At 43.2% G+C, this 25209-nt stretch overlaps 1 protein-coding gene across 1 annotated transcript in view; it reads left to right on the top strand.

Moving 5' to 3' along the window:
* The first annotated feature begins 5601 nt into the window (after window positions 1-5601).
* Window positions 5602-25209, top strand: part of CFAP54 (cilia and flagella associated protein 54) — a 226138-nt gene continuing 206530 nt past the window's right edge. Inside the window, 4 exon segments of the mRNA XM_030548506.1 lie at window positions 5602-5760; window positions 16248-16353; window positions 22856-23002; window positions 24627-24798. Of these exon segments, the coding sequence (XP_030404366.1) occupies window positions 5699-5760; window positions 16248-16353; window positions 22856-23002; window positions 24627-24798 (487 nt within the window). The 5' untranslated portion in view covers window positions 5602-5698.

Genomic DNA, 25209 nt, shown 5'->3' with positions numbered 1-25209 from the left:
GGGTCCAACCAATCCACAAGCAAGGGTCTAAGCAGGTGATCCCAAAGCAAGTATATAGACTCCTAATGAAAGCAGCTACTCCAGTCTGGTCAACATTAGCAGCTTGTTGGGGATACTCCTAGCTACCTGGTAGTTCTGACAGACTGCTCCAGCTCCAGTCTGCGCCTGCCATGGCTGCTAACGTAGCCGTCCTGAAAGATAGAAAGAAAAATTTAATAAAATTATACTCTTCCAGTAGAATAAAATTAGATGAAAAAATAACTGTAGCAAAGGGAACTAGCACAGGAAAGGAAAACGATATGTGTCAGCCTTCTGAAATGCATTGTATCAAGCAATGGAAACACAGTGTCATTTGCTGCATTAGTTTTGCACAGTGTATCAGACACTAAAAATAGTATTTGGTTAAATGGGCTCAGCACACGTTGCATGAAGAATCTGGATGCTGGTGTTTTTCTTCAAAAACAGAAGTGGAAAGAATGTTACGACATTTTCAGGACAAAGCGTAAAGAAAGGCTTGCTTCAACTATAGTTCTCAGATAACATTGGGGTTTAGAAAAAAAGCTTGCCTCCACTGTCTTAATGGCCAACCAGGTAACAAGACTACACAAACTCTCCCTCACAAGCTCAGTTTGTGGAGGCAGCAGGCTCATATATCAGGCACCTCTAGCAATCATCAGCTTGTTACAAAAAAGGGGTGTCAGCATTCCTGTGGGGAACACCTGCACATCCGTCCATTCTTATTAAAAGTTGGCAGTTGAGCAGGAGTTTTAATCTTCATGCTAGAAACTACCTTTCCTTCCTTCGTGCCATTGCCCTGCTTGATAATGGTCTCTTATTACATATATTGTAACAAAATAGACCATAATATATATAAATAATATACATATACAGAGAAAAGACTGTCCATAAATAATGTAAGTGTGTGTGTATATATCTATATAAGGGCTATCAAGTGATTAAAATTTGTGATTAATTGAGCGATTAAAAAAAGTATTAGTGATTAATGGTGTGATTAATTGTGCTATTAAACAATAATAGAATGCCATTTGTTTAAATATTTTTGGATGTTTTCTACATTTTCAAATACAACGCACAATACCACATGTACAGTGCTCACTTTGTATTTATTTTTATTACAAATATTTGTACTGTAAAAAACAAAAGGAATATTTTTCAATCCACTTAAGTACTTTAGTGCAATATCTTTATCATGAAAGTTGAACTTAAATGTAGAATTATGTACAGAAAATAACTGCATTCAAATCAAAATATGTAAAACATGAGCCTACAAATCCACTCAGTCCTACTTCTTGTTCAGCCAATTGCTCAAACAAACTTGTTTACAGTGTCATGTGAAAGTAAAAACATGTGTTTGCATGGCATTGCAAGATATTTACATGCCAAATGTGCTAAAGATTCATATATCTCTTCATTTACCATTCCAGAAAACATGCATCCATGCTGATGATGGGTTCTGCTCAATAATGATCCAAAGGTGTGCAGATGGACGCATGTTCATTTTCATCATCTGAGTCAGATGCCACCAACCGAAGGCTGATTTTCTTTTTTGATGGTTCAGGTTCTGTAGTTTCTGCATTGGAGTATTGCTCTTTTAAGACTTCTGAAAACATGCTCCACACCTCGACCCCCTCATATTTTGGAAACCTTGGGTTGAGTGCTGTAGCTATCTTTCGAAATCTCACATTGGTACCTTCTTTGCATTTTGTCAAATCTGCAGTGAAAGTGTTCTTTAAAGGAACAACATGTTCTGGGTCATCATCTGAGACTGCTATAACATGAAATACATGGCAGAATGTGGCTACAACAGAGCAGGAGACATACAATTCTCCCCCAGAGAATTGAGTCACAAATTTAACTAACACATTTTTTTAACAAGCATTATCAGCATGGAAGTATGTCCTCTGGAATGGTGGCTGAAGCATGAAAGGGCATATGAATGTTTAGCATATCTGGCAAGAAAATACCTTGCAATGCGAGCTACAAAAGTGCCATGTGAATGACTGTTCTCACCTTCATGTGACATTGTAAATAAGAAACAGGCAGCATTATCTCCCATAAATGTAAACAAACTTGTCTTACCAATTGGCTTAACAAGAAGAAGATCTGAGTGGACTTGCAGGCTCTAAAGTTTTACATAGTTTTGTTTTTCAGTGCACATATGTAATAAAAAACCTCTAAACTTGTAAGTTGAACTTTCATGATAAAGATATTGCACTACAGTATTTGTATGAGGTTAATTGCATGAGTGCAAATATTTATAATAAAAATAATATAAAGTGAGCACTGTACACTTTGATTCTGTGTTGTAATTGAAATCAATATATTTGAAAATGTAGAAAAACATCCAAAAATATTAAACAAATTTCCATTGGTATTCTATTGTTTAACAGTGCGATTAAAACTGAAATTAATAGTGATTAATTTTGTCATTACAATTATTTTTGTTAATTGCGTGAGTTAACTGCAATTAATCAACAGTGAGAGAGAGAGAGAGCTGTCCATAAATAAAGAGTGAAAATGTTATCCTTCAACATCAAGTGGTATGAAAAGATGCAGAATTTATTATTTTTTATTTGCACTGTGATAGTACCTACATTGTCAGCTCCATTGTGCTAGGCACCACACACACAAACAGAAAGTTAATTTACCATTATAAAAATATTCTAAAAAAGGGCAGATAAAGCTCATACTGCTACAGATACAAACGATCAGAAAGAATGGCCCTGAAAATATAGTTAATCATACTAATGAGAAATCTATTATTTAAAATTATGAACTCACAAAATAAATGCTTGCAGATAAGGATGCTTAAACTTCTGTTCATGAAAAAGGCTCAGTAAAGCTATAAATATCTGTGGGTCCCAAGAGCAGCTTCTATGCCTACAGTATAAAATGATGCAAGGATTCCTAGTCCAAGGTCAGGCTACTGCCTGAAACTATTTCCATCAGCTGCCGGAACAAACTTCAATCTACAGATACCTTGACCTTGACCTTGAAGTGAAGCATTCTGGAAAATGGGTGATAGAGTAATATTAAAGAAAAATAAAAGATGTTGCCATTTTTTTTTCAAAATTCAGAGTGTGAAACAATCAAAAATAGTCTGAACTAAATTCATGAAACTAAAAATATTGCAGGTCATGAGCAATTTATTTTAGTTTTCTCTTTCCCTGCTGCCAATGATTAATTCATAGAGTCTATTTTGACTTCGTCATTGTCCCAAACCAAATGCATAATAGAGAAAATGTTATGATGAAGATGCATTTGGATATGCAAAAGTTGGATATGCAAACATACTGATGGTTCATGCAAAAAAAACTTTCAAGGACTACCTAGATTCAAAATATGATAGTTAATTCTCTGAAACATTTGGAATCTACAGTAATATGTAAGTAGCTGAATAGAACTATTTTATAGTGACAAAAGCTCTCTTGGAGAATTTGGACAAAATTGCACTGCCATCTTTGATAACTGAGAGAAGATTTTAAGAAAGTCTCCAGGACTAATTTATTTCTAGAAATATGCTATGTTTTCCTGGGCTGAAAGTTTCTCTTTGAGTTCTTCATCAAATGAGGAAATTGCATGAATCCAACATTCATAACATTTTTCTGGTTGAGCAAAATATTTTGATCTAAACACTCATTCTGGTTTTGACTTTTTTATTTTACATAGCATTACAATAAAATGAAAAAATAAAAAAGTTTAGAAACTAAGTAATTTCAAAATCAAAACACTAAACTTTTAATTCCAGTGGTGTCAGAACAGGCAATTTTAACATTGTTGGAGCTTTTTTTCTGGTTCTCTTCCACAATGAAATTTTGGCAAAATTGACCTGACTTTGTTATGTGTTTAGATTTTTGAAAGAATACGGTTCCCTCGCAGTTTCTCTGACCAGCTGTGTATAAAGTACCTTCACAGGGAGAAAATGCAGTGTATTAAAGATTTTAGTCTAAAGTGGCCTTTAATTTAATGGAGAAAGGCATAACCAGAACCAATGGCTGGGAGTTAAAGCCAGGTAAATGCAAATTAGAAATTAGGCACAGAAATCCTGGTGGAACAAACCACCAAGGGCAGTGATGGATTTGCCACCTCCACCTGTCTTCAGCTCCATGCTGGCTGCCTTGTGGAGGACCTGCTGAACCAAACCCAGATGGCTGGGCTCAATGCAGGGCTGGCAATTGGCAGGGGTGCTGGAACAATTTGTACAGTGGGGTTGAAGAGCCATTGAACCAAACTATAAACCAGGGGTTCTCAAACTGGGTATCGGGGCACCTCAGGGGGTTGTGAGGTTATTACATGGAGGGTTACAAGATGTCAACCTCCACCCGTCAGGGTTCCCTCCCCACTTTGAACTCAGGGGTACAAATGTGGGGACCCCCATGAAAGATCCGCTAAACTTATTTCTACCAGCTTAGGTTCTCTAAGGCACAAATCCTTTCCTTGTCCTTGGACAGTACTGCTGCCATCACCAAGTGATTTTGATAAAAATTCAGGAAACGGAGCACTTGGAGTCCTTATTTCTCCAAAATATTCCCCAAGCCCCTTCACTCCCTTTTCTGGAAAGGCATGAGACTAATATACTAATCAATTGGTTAATACATGTCAGCACAAACCAAACCCCTTGGTTTTTAGTACATTGAAAATCAATCAGGCTCTTAAAAGAAGAATTTTATTTTTTAAAAAAAGTAAAAGAATCATACCTTCAAAATCAAGATGGAAGATAACTTTACAGGGTAAATAAAAAGATTTAAAGCACAGAAGATTCCCCTCTGACTTTGCTTTCCAGTTACAAAACAGGAATGAAATTACCTCTTAGCATAGGGAAAAGTCACACGCTAAAACAGAAGATAAGCAAGGAAATGCATTAGATTTGCTTACAATTTTTGTAATTGTAGATGCTCATTTCGGGTATGTTTCCAGGAGATGTTTTTTTTTCCTGCTTGGACTCTCTCTGGGTCCAGAGAGGGACCAAACAAAGAGAGCACAAACAAAACCTCCCTCCCTCAGATTTGAAAGTATCTTCCTTCCCCACTGATCCTGCTGGTCAGGTGCCAATTAAGCCTTTACAGGTAAGGCTACTGAGTACAGCTGCCCTGCCTATATTTATGACAACCCCAAACCTCACTTTGCCTTCAGCATTTACAATAATGTTAACTATACAAAAAAGTGTTTTTTAATTTAGGAGGGGAGTGTCACACTCAGAGGCTGGCTCTGCAAAAGGGGTCACCAGTACAGAAGTGTGAGAACCACTGTAGCTAATGGAAACCACTCCAAGCCAGAGGCTGCTGCAGCCCCTATGGCCATTGGCCAAGGTCACACTGGCTGGGCTGGTCATCCCGCCTGCCCTCGGCCAGTGGGGCTGTTTAAAACCCAGCTGTGCGCTCTCCGCTCCCTGCTGCGGGCCAGGCCCCGCGGGACGCGCCGGCCGCAAACAACCAGCCAGAGCAGGAACCTGCACACGCCGCCCCCGCCACTTGCCCGGTTGCTAAGCAACCGCCGGTGTGTACAGGGCAGCGGGATGATGGCGGAGGCCGGGTCCCAGCCGCCGCCGCCGCCGCCGCCGCCGCCATCTCCCCGCCCCGGGTTGCAGCCCCCGCCGGCTACTTTCTTCGGGGCCCTGGAGCCGGGGAACCCGGTGATCGACAGCTTCGAGTCGGAGCTGCGGGACTTCCTGGGCTTCATGCGCCGGCTGCGGAGCGTGGGGACGGCCGCGCCGCGGGGGCAGGAGCTGCACAGACGCGGGTACAGGCAGAGCGCGGGCGGGGAGGGGGCTGGTAAGGTGCTGCCGGGGGGCGCTGCCTGCTGCGGGTGTCAGGCCTGGCCACTGGGGCACTTCCCGCGACACACCACCACCCTCATCCTGACCCTGTCGCCCCCCCCGGACCCTGAAGCCCCCTTGCACTGTAACCCTTATCTGGACCCTGCCCCCCTGCACCTGGACCTGCACCCCCCCCCCCCGCCACATAATCCTCATCTGGATCCTATCTCTCCTGCACTTGGACTCTGCAGCCTCCCCCATAGCCCTCATCTAAATCCTGCCCCCTCCCCCACACTGGGAACCCTGTGGCCCTCTGGCACCATAACCCTCATCTGGACTTTGCCCCCCTGTACCTGGACCCTGCAGCCCCCCCCCCCCACACTGTAACCCTCATTTGGACCCTGCCACTCAATCTCAGGGACCCTGCAGCAGTCCTCCCAACCTCTATCCAGGCCCTGTCTCCCGCATGCACCTCATTTGGACTCTGCCACCCCACCCCGGGGACGCTGCAGCACCCCTGTAACTCCTATCTGTCCCCTGTCCCCAGCCTCTTGCACCATAGCCCTCTCTCATCCAGAGCCTGGCCCCCTGCACCTGGACCCTGCAGCACCCCCGCACTATAACTTATCTGGACCCAAGCCCCCATCCCACCCTGGGGACCATGCAGCCACCTCTCCCTTCCCCTCCTCCTCCCCCCACCTGTTACTCTAATCCAGTCCTTGCCCGCCTTATCCCGCTCCTGGGATGCTGCAGCTTCCCTGCCCCCTGTAACTCCTATCTGGACCCTGCCTCCCACACCGGGGACTCTGCAGCTGCCACCCTGTAATCACACAGTGTGCAGCAGCAGTCAAAAAAGCAAACAGGATGTTAGGAATCATTCAAAAAAGGATAGAGAATAAGATGGAGAATATCTTATTGCCCTTATATAAGTCCATGGTAGGCCTAAATTTTGAATACTGCGTACAGATGTGGTCTCCTCATCTCAAAAAAGATATACTGGCATTAGAAAAGGGCAACTAAAATGATTAGGGGTTTGGAATGGGTCCCAAATGAGGAGAGTTTAAAGAGGCTAGCACTTCTCAGCTTGGAAAAGAGACTAAGGGAGGATATGATATAGATATATAAAATCATGACTGGTGTGGAGAAAGTGAATAAAGGAAAAGCTATTTACTTGTTCCCATAATATAAGAACTAGGGGCCACCAAATGAAATTAATGGGCAGCAGGTTTAAAACAAATAAAAGGAAGGTCTTCACACAGTGCACAGTCAACCTGTGGAACTCCTTACCTGAGGAGGTTGTGAAGGCTAGGACTATAACAGGGTTTAAAAGAGAACTAGATAAATTCATGGCTATTAGCCAGGATGGGTAAGGAATGGTGTCCCTAGCATCTGTTTGTCAGAGGGTGGAGATGGATGGCAGGAGAGAGATCACTTGATCATTACCTGTTAGGTTCACTCCCTTTGGGGTACCTAGCATTGGCCACTGTCGGTAGAGCGGATACTGGGCTGGATGGACCTTTGGTCTGACCCAGTATGGCTGTTCTTATGTTTTTAAACTCCATGCAGATCCCCTGTAGTCCCCACACTGGGGACTTTGTAGCCTCCCTCCCATAACTCCCATCCAGACCCTGCTCATCCTGTCCCACCCAGGGACCCCACAGGCCCTCTGTAACCCCCATCTGGAGCCTACTGTCTCTCCCATGTCCATCCCTGGGGACCCTGTAGCTCCCCCCAACAAGCCCCGTCTGAACCCTCCTCCCCACCACTTCCTGCAGCCCCGCATCCATACCCTGTGCCCTCCAACAGCTATCCAGCTCTTGCTCCCTCAACCTCCCACTGCTACCTGCAAATCCCCATCCAGACCTTGCTGCCTCCCTGTGTAACCCCCATCCGGATTCTGTCCCCACCTCCCCCCGCAACAGCCATCTGGATCCTGCCCCTCTACTGCCCCCTGTAACCACCATCTAGACTTTGCCCCCCACCCCCACTTCCCCCTGCAACAGCCATCTGGACCCTGACCCCCTGCAATCCCTCTCTGGCTCCTGATCCCACATATCTTCCTCCAGAACAGTCCTCTTCCAACCACTGCTCCTCATCCCTCCCACTGCAATCCTCATCCAGCCCCTTGCCTCCCTCCTGCAATCCCCTTGAATCTACTGTCTCTTCCTGCTGCCCCCTTCCCTGGCAGTCTCCTCCAGCCTCTGCCTCTTTCTGCTGGGTCTTCCTGAATTACCCTGTCAATTCCCATCCAGTTACTATCAGCCCCTGCAGGCTCCCTTATCTGCTCCTTGTAGCTCTCTTCCATCATGCCTTCCCCACCTCTAATCTTCCTGTCCCCCAACCATCTACTCAGATTTTCTTCTCAACTCAAATTTGGCACCCTCTTTTCCACTATGCTGGATTTCCATCTAGTGTCACATGCACTTTACAGTGTTCCCAACTCCAGGTGTTTAAAAACAAAAACCAAAATTTGCTTAAAAATTGATATTTAAAAAAAAAAATCTTACTTGGGTTCTTATTTGCCTTCTATTTTTTCAGCTGTTAGGGTTTGTGTTTTTCAGCTTTTCTGCACAATCATGAAGTCTAGAAACTTATGTTGAGTCTCATGTAGTCACATGACTTCAGATAATTGTGGGAGGGGGTTAAGAAAAACACTAGATAGTGTGATAGTTGCAACACTGCACTTGGCTACCTGGGAGTTGCCCTTGCTTTTCATTATGAAAATCAGGTCACCCTGCTCATGACAATGACAAATCAGCAGTGAGTGGGTATGAATTAGAGGTCTGCTTGGGCCTAATTTTAAAAGCTGCTCGAATTCGAGGTGAGCACAGCTGACCCAAACCTGATGCAAGAATGTTGAATTGTTTTCAGAACTGACCAGATCCAAACCTAACACTTCCTCCTGAAACTGCATGAGCGCTGGTGCCTCCTCCTTGGAGCTTGGCCTGGTGGGGACTTTCTGCTCCCTATGTCTGTGATCTGTCTCTGGCTGCCTCCTGCTTATGAGGTCAGAGTGGCGGCAGCTGCGTGCCCCGCTTCTGCCTGCTGTCATTGCCTCACTGTGTGTGCTGCAGAGTGCAAGGTACTGCAACTTAGCACACTCACTCCACAGCGCACACAGAGCACAACAAGGTGGTGGTACCTGACAGGTTGGGGGCATGCAGCCACTACCATGCAGACCCCTTTGGCAGGAGGAGGTGATCAGAGATGACATGACCCAAGCCTAAGAAGGTCTAGTTGTTCTCACACCTGAGCCCGACACTTCTAGTCCGGTCCTGTCAGGGTCAGGTTGCAAGGCTCTAGTGGGAATAACCTGGACACCTACACAGGTACACAAATGTAGACACATGTATCTGTCCATGTCTATTTACACACTCAGTTTTATACACATGGATGTAAGCATATCATATAGCTATGCATATTCATATGTATTTGTGCACCTTTATGTGTGTATATACATGTGGGTGCACTTATGTGTATGGATGCACAATCTCTAAATTTTTATAATGTACTGTGTATGCAGCAGCCAGGAAAAAATATCTGATTCATGCTGTGCATTTGTGTGTGTCTGTTTCTTTATATGTGCTTATAATATATATTTGCATGGTGACCATCACTATAATATCTAGACTCTATGATATACACTTACTTTTTCCTTCAAGGAAAACAGGTAGTTCTGAAAAATACCACCTGAGCAGAAAGTATCAGGCGGTAGCCATGTTAATCTGTATCCACATGTAACCCTTTTGCCCGTCTGAGTTGGCGCAACACGGGCTAGGTTCAATATCTAGGGTTCCTTTTCAATAACGCAATGCCAAACCTGCTCGAGCCCCCAGCCAGTGACCTGGGACAATTACATACCACCCTCCTGGGCGCCTCTAAGAAGCAATACTTCCCCTCTCGCAAGCACAGAGTCTGAGTGTAGCAAAATCCTTTTAATAAAGGAGGGAAACAATGCAGCATATGTTGGGGGAAACACCACAAACAGGATTCATAACACAAGCCATGAGCAAGAGACCTGCCCCCAAGTAAGTTTGGCAGTATCCTTTCCCCCTCAGGGTCTTAAGTCCAGCAACCTAAAAGATCACCCAAAAAGTCCAAAAACCCAAAAGTCTCTGTCCCTGGTCAGTGCAGCCCTAGAGTTCAAAAGTTTATCTGCAGATTTTTACCTCCCAGCCCCAGGGAGAGGGCACGGCAATGTTAAGGGGCACCTTACATGGTCTGAGGCTGACTGCCCCCCTCTCCTGGGGGTTCTGCCGCAGTCTTCACCACAAGCCACTCCACCAGCCGCTCCGCTCCAGCCATTCCGCGAACTGATCCGCTCCGCTCCAGCCATTCCGCGAACTGATCCGCTCTGCCAGCTGCTCCTCTCCACCAGCTATCCCACAAGCTGCTCCAGTCATCCTGCAAACTGGTGCACTCCACCAGCCACTCAGCAACATAGCTTCAGGCCCCACCCCACAGCACTCAGTGATTTCAGCTTTTAGTGATTTTAGCTTGTAGCAGGGGAGCCTCAGTGCTGGTGCACCATTAGCCCAACATGAATTCAGTTCAGCAGCCTGTAACTAGACTCCTAATAGAATTAAAATTAGCTCTGATATTCTATATTAGAGAGAGTAGAAGGTACAATTAGCATTTCAAGCTCTCAAGAGGGGCCCACACCATCAGGTACAAATAACTGTCCCCAACATCTCTCAATTTCACTAGGTTTTGGAACCCATGTCCCTTGTCTAGCGAGTGCTACTTAGGTGATGGCAAGTCCTTCTGGCATAAAACAGTTTCGTTGTCCTTATTCACATAATCAGGGTAACACCACTTTATTCTTCCTGCCCCAATAACAGAGAAACTAGGGATCCCACAGCAGCCAAAGTGACCATTTGGGCTGCTGTGGGTTCATGCTAGGTGTGGTGGGTGTGCCTATGCAAACAAAATCAGCCCCTGAAGTTCTTTTCCACAACTTGCCACAATTCACCACCAGATGTCAGAGTAGAGCTCATCCTGACTCCGCTTACACACAAAAACAACAAGGAGTCCAGTGGCACGTTAAAGACTAAGATTTATTTGGGCATAAGCTTTCGTGGAAAAGCTTATGCCCAAATAAATCTGTTAGTCTTTAAGGTGCCACCGGACTCCTTGTTGTTCACCTGAGCAGAATTCTTACTCTGATTCTCAGCACTCTAGTATGGGGCAGGTGGAACTTCCCAAAGTGTCAGCGTTTTTCATCCCTCTGGACAGTGGTGGTGGGTTGTGTCATGAACCAACTTCCTATCACCCAATTCTAACTCTTGGAACTTTTCAGTTAACTGAAACAATGAGCAGTTGAACCTTTCCATCTGGCATTCTGACTTTGCAACCCAGCAGTGATCAGCTTTGGGTGTCCATTTCCATTGTAGACCTTCCCAGTTTCTAATCAACTAAGGTCATTTTTTTTTGTTTTTAATTGATACGCTTGTTTTTCCATAATTCTTTCATCCAGGATGACTGTTAGGCTCAGGCGTACAATCAGGGAGCATCAGTTTCTAGGGGATTGGGGATGTTCAGGTATATGTCCAAGCTTTTATTTCGGCTTCTAGGTGCTTTGGCATCTTCACTTGGTGTTTTGGACTTTTCCCCTTGCGGAATTCATAGATTCCAAGGCCAGAAGGGACCATTGTGATCATCTAATCTGACTTCCTGTAGCAGACCCTAGAACAGGGATTGGCAACCTTTTGCACATGGCCCACCAGGGTAAGCATCCTGGTGGGCCGGGCCGGTTTGTTTACCTGCCGCGTTGGCAGGTTCAGGTGATTGCAGCTCCCACTGGCCATGGCTTGCTGCTCCAGGTCAATGGGGGCTGCGGGAAGCAGTGTGGGATGTGCTGTCTGCCGCTTCCCACCACTCCTGTTGGCCTGGAGCGGCGAACCACGGCCAATGGGAGCCGCGATCGACCAAATTTGCAGATGCAGCAGGTAAACAAACCGGCCCATCCTGCCAGAGTGCTTACCCTGGCAAGCTGCATGCCAAAGGTTGCCTTTCCCTGCCCTAGAACTTCCCCAAAATAGTTCTTAGAACATATCTTCTAGGAAATACATCCGATCATTATTTAAGAATCATCAGTGATGGAGAACCCACCATGACCCTTAGTAAATTGTTCCAATGTTTAATTACTCTCATAGTTAAAAAATTGCACCTTATTTCTAGACTGACTTTGTCTAGCTTCAATTTCCAGCCATAGGATCATGTTATATCTTTGGTGTCTCTGTTTGTAGAGCTTCATCATCTTTCACTTTGGTGCTTTTGATATTTTTTAAGCCTTCATTTGTTGCCTTAGAAATTCGTTCTCTTTCCTTTGGCTGTTCTTTATTCTTTTTTAAAATGTCAGTCTCCACCTACACTCCTCAGAGGAAGGAAGACCACTCAGCAACTTCAAACATTGTGCCGCAGAAAAATGTGTACTGAATCTGATCTGCAAATGTCATCCCAAGTAGGCAGTGATGAGAAGAATGCATCAAAGGCATTTTTGAGGCACCCTTCTGCAATACCAGAAAGTCCTGGACTTCAGAATACTTTGAAGGAGAAATCCTTGAAGTGAAAACCTAAATCAGCTCTTCTGCTAAGAACTGGGATTCTGCAGGTGCTGCCTATATCAGCACAGACTCAGCTCACTTCAAGGCCCAGCAGGGCAGTTTCACATCCCAATTATTCTGCCCTGTCCACCTTGAAGCTAGGAACTGATGCCCTCTTAGTCTTTATCCTTGAAGTAAGTAGTACTGAGCAGTTCATCTGACATTTATCATCTCCAAATAAGAAATGTCAGCAAGAAATGCAGGGAGAGAGCACTCACTTCCAAACCTCCAGCTCCAGGCAGCATTGCATGAAAACTTTCAGCATCCTCCCTTCAGATTCAGTATAGGAAGATTGAGGTAGGAATTCTGAGTGGCAATTTGTATTCAGGTACCTCACCAGATCACAGATATTCATCTCTGAGATTGCTTAGAAAACTGCTGTATTGCTTTCCTCTTTCCTTGTATCAGGCGTTGTTGGAACTCTCAACACAGTTGGACCATTTTTTGTGTTTGAAACACCAGTCCTGGAAAATGTACTCTTGGTTTCTCTTGTAGTGAGGATCACAGCACAGTCAGTGTCAGTGCCTTCTAATGCATTTGTATATACTCGAGAATCCATTATAATTTTGTCAGTCCAGCTGTTTGTGAGGGTATAGATTTATGTTCTGAGTGACAATAGTTACTATTTGAATTTAGAGGAGGATAAATACTCTTCTAACTCCAAATATATTTGCACTGCAGAAGAGAAGTAAACTTCTCCATTACAAGTGCCAGGAAGTTTGAAAACTAGTGTATAAAGCTGTGAACTCGGTTTTGCATTAGTGCAGAGAGCTTTTGCATCTGATAGTTAAGTACTGAAACCTTAGATTGGTTATATTACAAATTTCTGGGTTCTAATGTGAGGTCCAATAGAAGGCTGAGGGCCTACATTACACCAAGGTCACCCTTTTCCCCTTGGAATTTGAAGGTGATTTATACCTTTCTTCTTTGATATTTGTATTTTTGTATCTGTAAGCCGGTCGTGTCGGGGCTCGTCCCTCTCAGGTGCGGCGAGGAGCCAGGGCGCCTCCTAGCACGCTGCAGTCCAGGTAGGCTTAGCCCCTCCGCAGGTGTTGAGGGGGTACAGGGTCTGCCAACAAGGTAGAGCCCCGGCCCTCTAGCCGGGGTCGAGGCTCTCAAAATAAATAAGCCCCAGCCCTTGGACAGGGCGGGGCAGTAACAGTTCAAGCCCAGGCCTCTAGCAGGGGTTGAGCAAACACAGTATCAGCCCAGGCCCTTGGCAGGGCGGGGCAGTAGCAGTTCAAGCTCAGGCCTCTAGCAGGGGCTGAGCAAACACAGTATCAGCCCAGGCCCTTGCCTGGGCGGGCACCAAACACAAGTCTAGTTAGCTCTGGCCCCCTGGATCAGGACAGAGCAGTGGCAAAGTCAAAGAGGGCCCAGCCCTTGGTTCAGGCAGGGCACCAAACACAAGTCTAGTTAGCTCTGGCCCTCTGGATCAGGGCAGAGCAGTGGCAATAGGTGGGAAGAGGGGGAGTCTGCCACCCGGTTACGGGTGGCAGGGGGAACGCAGGCCCTCCAATTCCACTGCGTTCCAGCCCAGGGCCCTAGCAGCGGTCAAGACCCGCTGCGGTCAGTGGGGATCCTGGCCGCAACACACTGACATGGGTTCAGGCTCTTCAGGAGCCAAACCAGGGTCGGTTACCCCCGGGCCACTTCCAACCTTCCCCTCTCTGGGTACCTGGTCCTTGCCAGCATTGTCTGGGGTGTCCCAGACCATGGGCTCCTCCGGGTACCAGTCGTGGGGAAGCTCAGGCCACTCCTCAGGGCATCGGGTACACGGCAGGTCAGGCCGACGTTCCTCCGGGTACCGGATCTGAGGCAAGTCCGGCCAGCGCTCCTCCGGGTAGTGGGTGCGGGGCAGGCTGGGCCCAGCAGGAGCCCAGGCACCAGCATCTATCCTCTCCAGCAGCCTGCACCCAACTGAGCGCTGGGGCCGGGCTTTTATACTTCCTGTCCCACCCCTTGACTTCCAAGGGACAGGGACAGACTGTGCTGGCTCCGCCCACTGAGGCACCTGCTCTGGCTCGTCCCTCTCAGGCGCGGCGGGGAGCCAGGGCGTCTCCTTACAGTATCTGAGGAAATTATTTCTTTTTCATGTGATTAGCCAATTTCTTTTTGAGGAGCCTTCATTTCCTGCTAAAATCAGGGACTGACTGGAAGGTTACAAAGGTGGCTTTATGGGTCCCAAATGTCATTTGACCAATAGAGGAGGTGACTTGCACTGCAACCCACTCCTGCTGCTCTTGTAAGGGCCTTAGAGCTTGGAGACTTCCATTTGTTTCATATTAGGGAGCACAAGACCCAGGAATAAGAATCTTGTGAAAAGGATGTCTTCAAAGTGTAGCTCCTCTGTCTCCTCTCTTCTTCCTTATTTATAAGTTGTTACTTCTGAGTAGCTCTGTTATAACTGCTGAGGCTGCTCTGCAGGTGATTTCTTAGGGGATTACCTGCAAAATCAGATGTTTGGCATTGTGAAGATTTGTAACTTAATTCTTTAATGGAGTCCTCCTCTGAAAACCCCCTGTGCTTGTTAGTATGAGCCTGGTTTCCAACCAGCTATCGTGTCCCCATTTGAATGTGGCTTTCTCAATTAAGTACAAAGAGAAAGGTGGTCTGAGACAACAAAGTCATATCCATTTAGCGTTTTAAAGACAAGGACCCCATTATTCAAATTACAGCCAGTATAGGAGTCAGAGTAGTAGCATGAAGTAGCCAGTCCACTCTACTTAGCAGGCAGGCTGCCCTTGAGGCTCAGTCACAGTTTACTGGAGACCTGTTGAATTAATCAGAGATGGAGTTTGTTACACAAAATCATCCTTGGTGATAGCAGTATAAATAATTGTGATCTGGTCTGTGACTGAAACATAAGAGAGTAGTAACCTGGCCTGGCAGAAGGTGACATTTTTGGCCATTGGTGATATCTGATATTGCCAGAGGTATGTCTACACAGCAATTAAGCACTCACGGCTGGCACACATCAGCTGCGATTCAGGCTATGGGGCTATTTAACTGCAGTGTAGATATTCGGGCTCCTGAATGTTTGCACCACAATTAAACAGCCTGAATTCCACAAGCCTAAGTCAGCTGACATGGGCTAGCTGTGGCTGTTAAACTGCAGTGTAGACATACCCTTAGAATACTTTCTTTAGTAAGGCAGTTTTTCTTTTGCTTTTTCTCTCCCACCTCCAGTACATAGGCCTTATCTATTCCAACTATTGTAATTTTCTTGTACATTTCATGCTAGAGGCTGTCTAGTCAGTTCTCTTCTTATTCCTGTGATATATGCTATAGTATGAAAAATATCTGTTTTTATTTCATGATCCAGTAATTGCTTAGCTTATGACTGCCTGACATGCTTTATTACTTTTGACATTTTTCTTTTCTGTCCTTTTCATTCATTTGTTCTAATCTAATAATTTTTCCACATTGTAATCCATTGAGTTTATTTAAAATACCAAATAGTTTTTTTAAGACTGAACATCTTTCAACATCCAGTGATTTTCAACATTTTTCATATTAGCTGGAAAGTGGGACACATTTTACATCTCTTATGACCCTGTCAGAATACTTCAAAGGAATTTGTATGTTAGAACATTTTGATAAGTACTTATGTAGGAAGTAATTCATCCTAATATAAATTCATTGTGATAAAAGCTTGAAACTTGATGGTTGACTTGTTTGCTCAAATCAATATTAATAATTACTTGGTTTTTAAATTCATAATGTTCATATTGTTTCAGGTACATTTGGAAGAAAGAGCTCTTTAATGGCTAACGTAACTGGAATTTTTATTATTCATTTACTTGATATAGCAGGTCTGTTGCCAGCTTTTAATGTGTAACTTTTGTCTCCTGCTGTTTGTTTAGAGCAAACACTTTGTTTAATATTTGGATCAAGTATAAGCCTCGACTGCCAGATTGGTATTACAATGAAAAACTTCTGAAAGTTGGTGACCTCCTTATTCAGATCAAAGTAAGTCATATCAAATAGAAAAGATTCAACTCCCACATCTGTGTTTCATTGTGTGTTTCTATGTTGAGATAACATTTAATTATACTTTACTGGAAGCTGTTTTGAATATGAGATAAATTAATAAAAAATAATTCTAATTGCAATTGGTGCATTGTGGCCACAGCTTATTACACTGAGCGTAATTGTTTCACTGTTGCATTGTGCTCCCCCGTCTGTTTCTTGTGCCCACCTGTTGTCTTAAACATAAGATGTGAGACTAAAAACTCTTTAAGGCAGGGCCCATCCTTTCATTATGTATGTATAATGCTAGCACGGTGGGGCTGCAGTCTCTGACAGGGGCCTCTAGGCACTCTTTCAGTACAAATTAATAATAGTAAAAATAATGGACCGGTGTTAGTGAGTACAGGTCTTTTAATGTCTGCTGAACAGGACCTCAAACCTTACCACATCCTTCCCCATGGGTGTCCTTAAGAGGAGGCCCTGCCAACCCAGTTTATTGCCTGGGATTTTGAGGGTTAATTCCTAGCCAAGTTTCAGAGATGGTTCAAGAATGACTACTTACTCCTGGGGGAATTCTGCACCACTGCGTGCATGCATAATTAATGTGCCATATATAAACTTTTCCCAAAGAAAATAACTTCTGCTGGAAAGTTGCTGCAGTTCCACCTTTTGCCCACCTGGGGCCACTGTGGCACTAAACTAGAGCAGCTGCTCCCAGGTGGGAGCAGCCCCAGCTGCTAATAGGGAAGGGAAGAGATTGCCTGTCTGGTAGTGCTGTCCCTGTGGGGCCAGGTCAGGAAACAGGGGATATGGGGGGACAGAGAGTGTGGGGCTAGGGGGGATGTCACAGACTGGGTTTCCTAAGGGCTATTGGAGAAGGACCGACTGGGGTAAGGGCTGAATGGGAGTGGAGGTGCTTGGCCACATGGGGACAGGAGAGGGGGTGCAGGGTCATATGTGGGAAGAGGAATGGCTGAGGGGGCAAAGAGACACATGGAGGTGGCGGAGGGGGTGCAGGGCCATATGGGAAAGGGAATGGCTGAAACACATTCTAGGGGCATAGAAACACATGGGCACAAGTGGAGGGATGCAGGGACACATGGGGATGGGAGCAAGGGACATCTGGGGACAGGGAGGGGATGCAGGGACACATAGAGGGTGGCTGAGTGGGGTGGAGGGACACATGAGGATGGAGGAGCAAGGACACATGGGGGTACAGGGACACATGGGGACAGGGGCAGATGTGCCTGACTCAGTGGGAGAGGCTAGGGATCAGCCAGGGTCTGCATAGAGGAGGCTACCTACCTCCCTCTGAATCTGTTCCATATTTCTCTCACGCACACCAACAATTCTCCAGGTTCACTCCCAGTCTCCTTTCCTCTCCCTCATCTCCTCCATTACCCCAGACTCCCCCAAGCCTTTGCACTGCTTCTGAGGGGGGGCGGGAAATATGGTTCTGTATTGTAGTTTAGATGAATTACTCCAAGTTCTGTATTTATATGCCTAATAAGGAATCTATTTGACAAAAAACATTTTCTGAATCTTTTTCATTGTCTGTATTATTACACACATACTTGCTGACAGGTATTATGACATACATTACCAAAATAATTGATACGGTGTGATTACAGTGTGTTTATGTTGAGAAATAATATATGCAGAATTTTAAAATATTGTGTGCAGATTTTTTTAATTTTTTGGTGCGGAATTCCCCCAGGAGTAAGGCTGGAAGGTAACTACTTGGAACTGAACTTATATAGGACTAGAAGGTTTCACACTTCCGAGGCTGAGCTTCTTGCACATACCTGGCCTCCTTGCATCCCTCTAGTACCTCTCACAAGCTCCCTGTATGCCATCCCCTCTATTTCAAGGACTCCCTGCAACTTCCTCAATCTCCCCCTGACAGAGGTTTTGTGTATTCCCTATTCCCCACTTCTCCCATACCTGGGTCCCCCATTCCAGCAGCTCTGCGTGCACCCCTGTTTTCACATCCCCCACATGCCCTCCATTCTTCTCTAATCCCCACGGAAAGGGCTTAGTGTGTACCCCATTCTGCCCTTCTTCCCATGGCAGTGGCTACGTGTGCCTCGTGAGATTCCCCCATTCTCTCCCTCCAATGGTTCTGCATTCCCAATTTCTCCCTCCCACCTGTTCCAGGGTCTCTCTTTTTCTCTCCCATGGCAGAAGTTCTAGCTACACCCATTCCCCCTAATTTTCTCTCCTCCCATAGCAGGATTCCCCATTTCCACCCCCATGCTAGGGAGTCTGTGTGAACCTTCATTACCACCCCTCCAGGGTTGATTAATCAAAGCAGTTTAAATAACTGATTTTAATCATCATTAAAATCAGCAAGCAGGAAACCTAGATTTAAATAATTATTTTTAATTATGTTTAGCATTTATACTTTAGTTATTTTCCTCAAGAAAGGTTGATATTAGTTGATTGGTAACTATTAAAATATGTTGACTTACAACAAATTTAACCTTTGCACTAAATGTGGTGCTTTTTTTGACTAACCAAGAGGATACACTGAATCTACATACATTTATTTAAATAATTATATAGCTTAACATACCTTTATTCAGATGTTTAATATTTACATTTTTACTAAATTAGAAAATGGTGAATGATACATTTCTTATTAACTAAATGATGAGTAAATTTTTTTGCTTGCAGTTTGTGTACAGCTCTGTTCAGCTGGAAATTCAATTTAAAATGCACAAAAGCAGCCTTTTAAAAATCGAATAAAATTACTTTATATGTTCTGGGTAAATAAGAAAATGTTTATCAAAACATGTCTTGCTTTTAAAACTAACTGATTTAATAAACAAAGGAAGTATTATCTGTAGTTAGTGAATTTAACTGATTCTGTCTGCTCACTATGTCCTTCAAGATTTTAGAACTAGTAGCATATACTCTCACATGTAGTTTTTATTCATAGATTGGGAAAGGGAAACAAGCTTTACTGCATTTTCAGTGCCTAATTGGTTTCTTAACTTTGAATGAACTAGTCATTGAACTGAACTAGTTGAATAAGCTGAAATTAAGAAAATATTAACAAGAGGCAACTACTGGCAAAAGCTGGTTTAGCACTTCAGTAAACTGTTGTTCCATGTGCTTAGCCAGTGACTCAAAACACTTACTTGATGAAACTTTCTTTAAAACTTGGCAACAAACATGTAGAACGTAATATTTTTTGCATTTAAGTTGCATTATTTTAATAGAATGTAATAAGTTTAGACTTCAACATAGATTAGATTATAAATAGGTTTAATTTTAAAAAGTAAACTTGTATTTAATTTAATTTTTTTAAAAATCTGATTTTTAATTTTTTTTAAAATTATTGGTTTTATTCAACCCTGCCCTATTCCCTACCACCCATGCCAAGGGGCTCTGTAGGCCACCTTTCCCACCATCTCCCCATGCTGGGGCTCTGTTCCCCGTTTCCTCTTCCTGCCATATGAGGTTCCCCCGATTTTCCCCATCATAAAAGAGTTCTCTATTCTCTCCCCCTTGCCAGGGGGCCAGCCATGCAGGTCAGCTGTGGATGCATCTCACTGGTCAAGAGAAGGAGAATTGCCATGAAATTGGCCCATGTCTATATTGTGGTGGATTTGGCCTTAACTTATTCAATAAGAATGCGGATACTCTATCTCCTCATCGGCCTTACTAATGTCCCATCAATCTCCAGCAAGGACCAAGATCCTGTTTGGGTGATTTACACCCTATTGGAACCAGAACTCATGGCTATTCTAACTATCTTGTGATGCCTTTTAGTCTTTCAAGAACACTAACCACTCTTCAGCATTTTGTTAAAGACATTTTTAGGGACACTTTAGATCAATTCCTCTGTGACCAAAACATTTGCTCTTGTGCTGAAATATCTCTGTGAGCATGGGTTATATGCAAAATTAGAGAAGTGTGAGTTTGACCAGGTAATTCTAGGTTATATGGTCTCTTCAAGTGACACAACATAGACTGTCAGAGTACTTGCAATCATGAACTGGGCAACCCCAAGAAATGTGCATGAAGTTCAACGTTTCCTTGGATTTTCAAATTTGTACTGATGTTTTATTAAGGATTTTGCATAATTGGTGGTCCACTATGACTGCATTGCTCTGGAATAATGTCTGATTTGCCTGGACACGGGAAACTAAGTCTGTCTTCGACCTTTTAAAGGAGGCATTTATGTCAGCGTCTATTCTGTTGCACTCAGATCCTGCAAAACCTTGTATAGTTGAGTTGGACACACCAATGTGGCAGTTAGAGTAGTACTATCACCATGCCATGGACCCTGGAATCTACTCCATACATGTGCATATTACTACCATAACTCACACTCACATAGCAGAATTATGAGATGTGCAATACAAAGCTATTTACCAATAAAGCTGCCTTTGAAGATTGGCACCACTATCTCAAGGGCATGTGTCAAGGTTCCTCCCCCACTCTGAACTTTAGGGTACAGATGCGGGGACCTGCATGGACACTTCTAAGCTTAACTACTAGCTTAGACCTGATAACACTGCCACCATCCAGAAATTTCAGTGTCTGGAACACTTCCTGTCCCCCCAAAACCTTCCCCTCCCTGGGCAGCCTTGAGAGGCTTTTTCACCAAGTTCCTGGTGAACACCGATCCAACCCCTTGGATCTTAACACAAGGAAAATTTAACCACCCCCCCTCCTTTCCCCCACCAATTCCTGGTGAGTCCAGATCCAATCCCCTTGGATCTTAAAACAAGGAAAAATCAATCAGGTTCTTAAAAAGAAAGCTTTTAATTAAAGAAAGAAAGGTAAAAATCATCTCTGTAAAATCAGAATGGAAAATACTTTACAGGATAATCAGATTCATACAGCCCAGAGGAACCCTCTAGCCTTAGGTTCAAAGTTACAGCAAACAGAGGTAAAATCCTGTCAGCAAAAAGGAACATTTACAGGTTGAGAAAACCAAAATAAGACTAACACGCCTTGCCTGGCTGTTACTTACAAGTTTGAAACATGAGAGACTGATTCAGAAAGATTTGGAGAGCCTGGATTGACATCTGGTCCCTCTTAGTCCCCTGAGCGAACAACCCCCAAAATAAAGAGCACAAACAAAAGACCTCCCCCCACCAAGATTTGAAAGTATCTTATCCCCTTACTGGTTCTCTGGTCAGGCGTCAGCCAGGTTTACTGAGCTGCTTAACCCTTTACAGGTAAAAGAGGCATTAACCCTTAACTATCTGTTTATGACAGCATGCAATTTACAGTCCAACAATTTACAGATCATAAAAATTTGGAATATCTGCGGACCACAAAAAACCTGAACCAATGCTCTTTTTTCATCTTCAGATTTAACTTCGTTTTGACGTACTATCCAGGCATCGAGAACAGCAAGCCCAATATACTCTCATAAGGGGGAATAATTAGGAGAAAGAGCTTGTAATTTTGCCAACACCTTAATACATAGGGATTTGCTGTCCCTCATTTGATTCTCATTATCTATTGACCCATTTGCAGCAGTCATGGTGACTCAGAATGCTGCCAGTGACCACCATCTAACTCCAACTTCCTGATCAAAGATGGGATCCTTCATTTTAAGGGCTGTATCTATGGCCACCCATGGCTTTAAGTACTTAAACTTTGTCATGATTCTCCTCTGGCTGGCTACTTTGGTGACTTTGAAACATGAGGACTAGTTTCTTGACATTTTTGGTGGCCAAAGATGCAGCCCTTCATCATAAGAACGTAAGAATGGCCATGCCAGGTCAGACCAATGGTCCATCTAGGCAAGTATCCTGTCTTCCCGCAGTGGCCAGATCCAGATGTTTCAGAGGGAATGTAGAAAACAGGGCAATTATCAAGTGATTTATCCACTATCATCCATCCCACAAACATCTTCTTTTCCTTTGCCTCCCCTCCTAGTTGCTGCCAACTTCCCATCCTAGACAAGCACCAATGCCTTCCCCTACCTTTATCATCTTCAAACCCTCATGCTATCCTTTTCCTCGCAAATGCACGTTCTTAACTCTTTTCCATTGTCATCCACTGTGCTCCTACCAATCAACAAGTTCCAATCTCTTAGAAGACACTTTGATTCCAGGTGTCATCTATTCAGAAATTGCGTAGCATTCTTATTAACAGTTAGGCATCTGGAATGAGACCACTGCCCATAATGCTGACCAGTATTGTCTCATTGTTTTCTTATGCTCTTTCTGTCTATATTTTAAATCCAGTGTCAGGTATTTGTCATGTTTCTGAATTAACCCCCCCCCCCCCCCCCGACTCATTTGATTACCCCAAAGATTCTAATGCTTTCTGTGGAGGACTTGATCATGTAAGCTACATTACAAAATGTTTTCCTGACTTTTTCAGCATAGGCCTGGGTGAGTTTACTTCACCTCCAGTTATTGTTCTACATTGCCTTTTGTTAAATGAGTGTAAAATAGTATAATACACATTTTATAATAGCACAGAAAAATAAAATGCAAAATCTATGAATAACATATTCTTCACATTCCAGGAATATAAGCTAGCACTTCTACAGTGCTACGGACGGTATCTTCAGCAGTCCAGTTCAATAAACCTTGACGAGGTAATAGCAGATGTGAATCAGTTTAAGTCCGTGTTTTTTCCAAATGGTTTTGGTGATAAAAGCGCTGCACTTACGGTAGGTATAAACAAGAAAGAGTTTTAACAAAAATGTTAATGATTTCAAAATAAGAGGCCTTTATTAAGTTTCAACAAATGTATATCAGACTGTTGCACTAACGAGAAGTAGATTTGCTAATACCTGGAGCTCTTTAATCGTTCACATATCCAGAATAGGAAGTAAAACACGTCTGCAGAGCTCCTTGCCACAAGATATCATTGAGATTAAAAAAGAATTCACAATTATATGAACGCTGAGACGATCCAAAGTTATATAATTAATGATTTTTAAAAAGTTTTGGAAGGAATATAACCCCTCATGCTTCAAGGCATAATCCAACCTCTAACTAACTGAAGTTAGGTAGACAATTTTCCTGTGGGCAGGTTATTCCATGACCAGGGTTTCTCCTCCAGAACAGCTGGCATAAAGTACTGTCAAAGACAGGATATAGACCAAAGTTGATGACTGGTCACTGATTGAATGTGTCAATTTTTGTGTTCTTATCTTATGTGAAATCAAGGCAGTCAACACAATTAGAACTTTGTATTGTAAATTGTGTAATTTCTGTGTAAAAATACTACACATAAGCTGCTTGATGACAAAGCAGCATCACACTACTATCAATATATTCTTTTCTGGGTATTAAATAAAATGGACTGATAAATAGATATACATGGTCAATAGTTTTATCTGTAAATGATGAAAATTTGTAGGAAAGCCAAATGACCTCAGGGAAGGTGTAAACATTCCTTTGTGTTATTGCTACAAGAGACCAAGGGCTTGTGATAGGTCCTTTGGTATGAGTAAGGCAGGGCAAGGTGAGAGGAAGGCATCACAAAAATAATGCATTCTGTCCCAGCAGTGCTCTATTGGGCATTTGGATTTCTCCCTGAGCTAGGATAACTGGGAAAGCACTTGTGATGATCAAGTACAGCTGACCTTAGTTAGTAGTAAAGCCTTAAAAAGGGCCTTAGATTTTTTGTTTTTCTGGGAAGAGATAGAATGAGGTGACTTGTTTAGAATCCAGGACAGGGAGCTCTGGAAATATGAGAGCTACTGTTTGTTTTGGTATTTAAAGACTGTTCAGCCTCAAGAAGGGAATGTGGTCAGAAATTTCATTAGTCTGTTTTATTTTGTTTTTTCAAGATAATTTTTAAAATAAGTCTAAAGTTCCAGAAATGGTTTCCTTTACTTAACTTGCAACGTGTTGAGTTTGTCCATCATCATGGACCTTGGAAATGCCACAGGATTTAATTTCAAAATGGAAGGTGCCTAACTTAGAATGCTTAGTCCATATAATATTGATGTTTACAGAATTAGACCTTAGGCACTGATCTACTTTTATCCCAAGTCCCAGTCCAGTGCCTTATTTGTCCTCCCTTCCTACCATTCTGTCATGCAGGAGAATAGTGTATTAAACTTATTCTCTGCATGTGGATATAATGGAAGCCATCTGCACAGCTTAATAACCCCTTCTCTATTCTCTAAGTCACTATGCCTGTAACTGTTATGGTATAACTCTGATATATGCTTTACTTTCGCATGTTTAATATTTTGTTGTGCTTTGCTAATGTGAAAACTGATAAATATAAATATTTTAAGACAGTATTTCTTATTTTACTTCTGTTCCCATACACTTTAGTTCCATGCTTTGCAAGGAAGGAATATTTGCATTTATCAGATGTTATGCATCAGTGATAGAAATCTCCAGAATCGAGAATCTCTGCAGATGTGTTTCAATATCTTGTCCTCCTTACGACTCATTATGCAGGTGGCTCTACCTCAGGAGCATTTGTGTTGGCTTATCTATAATGGTACGTTGCATATTTCATTTATATTTTTCTGTCAAAGTATGCCTTGTAAAGGAAATCTCATACTTGTTCAGTAATGACAACAAAAAGACTGTGAGTGAAATTCTAGTTCCCTTTCAATCATAAGTATTTTTTCAACAATTAAATAATGATATTTTGAAATTCACAATGACTTTCAGTTTTCATTTTTCTACATAGTATTACATTTTTGTGTTGGACATCTGTAAAAGAAATAGCTTATTCATAGACCACAGTTGAGCAATGTTTTGAGTGTACTCATATAATGAATTCTGACAGATCATAATGAAAGCATTTTTTAAATTAAATGATATATGAACAAACTATGGAATCTTTTAGCTGTAAAATGTACTTACAAATAGGGATTTTTTTTACAAAGAGGATTACATTTCTGAA

Source organism: Gopherus evgoodei, chromosome 1 (assembly GCF_007399415.2).
Source record: "Gopherus evgoodei ecotype Sinaloan lineage chromosome 1, rGopEvg1_v1.p, whole genome shotgun sequence".
NCBI lineage: Eukaryota > Metazoa > Chordata > Testudines > Testudinidae > Gopherus > Gopherus evgoodei.
This window is presented reverse-complemented; position numbering and strand designations above follow the sequence as displayed.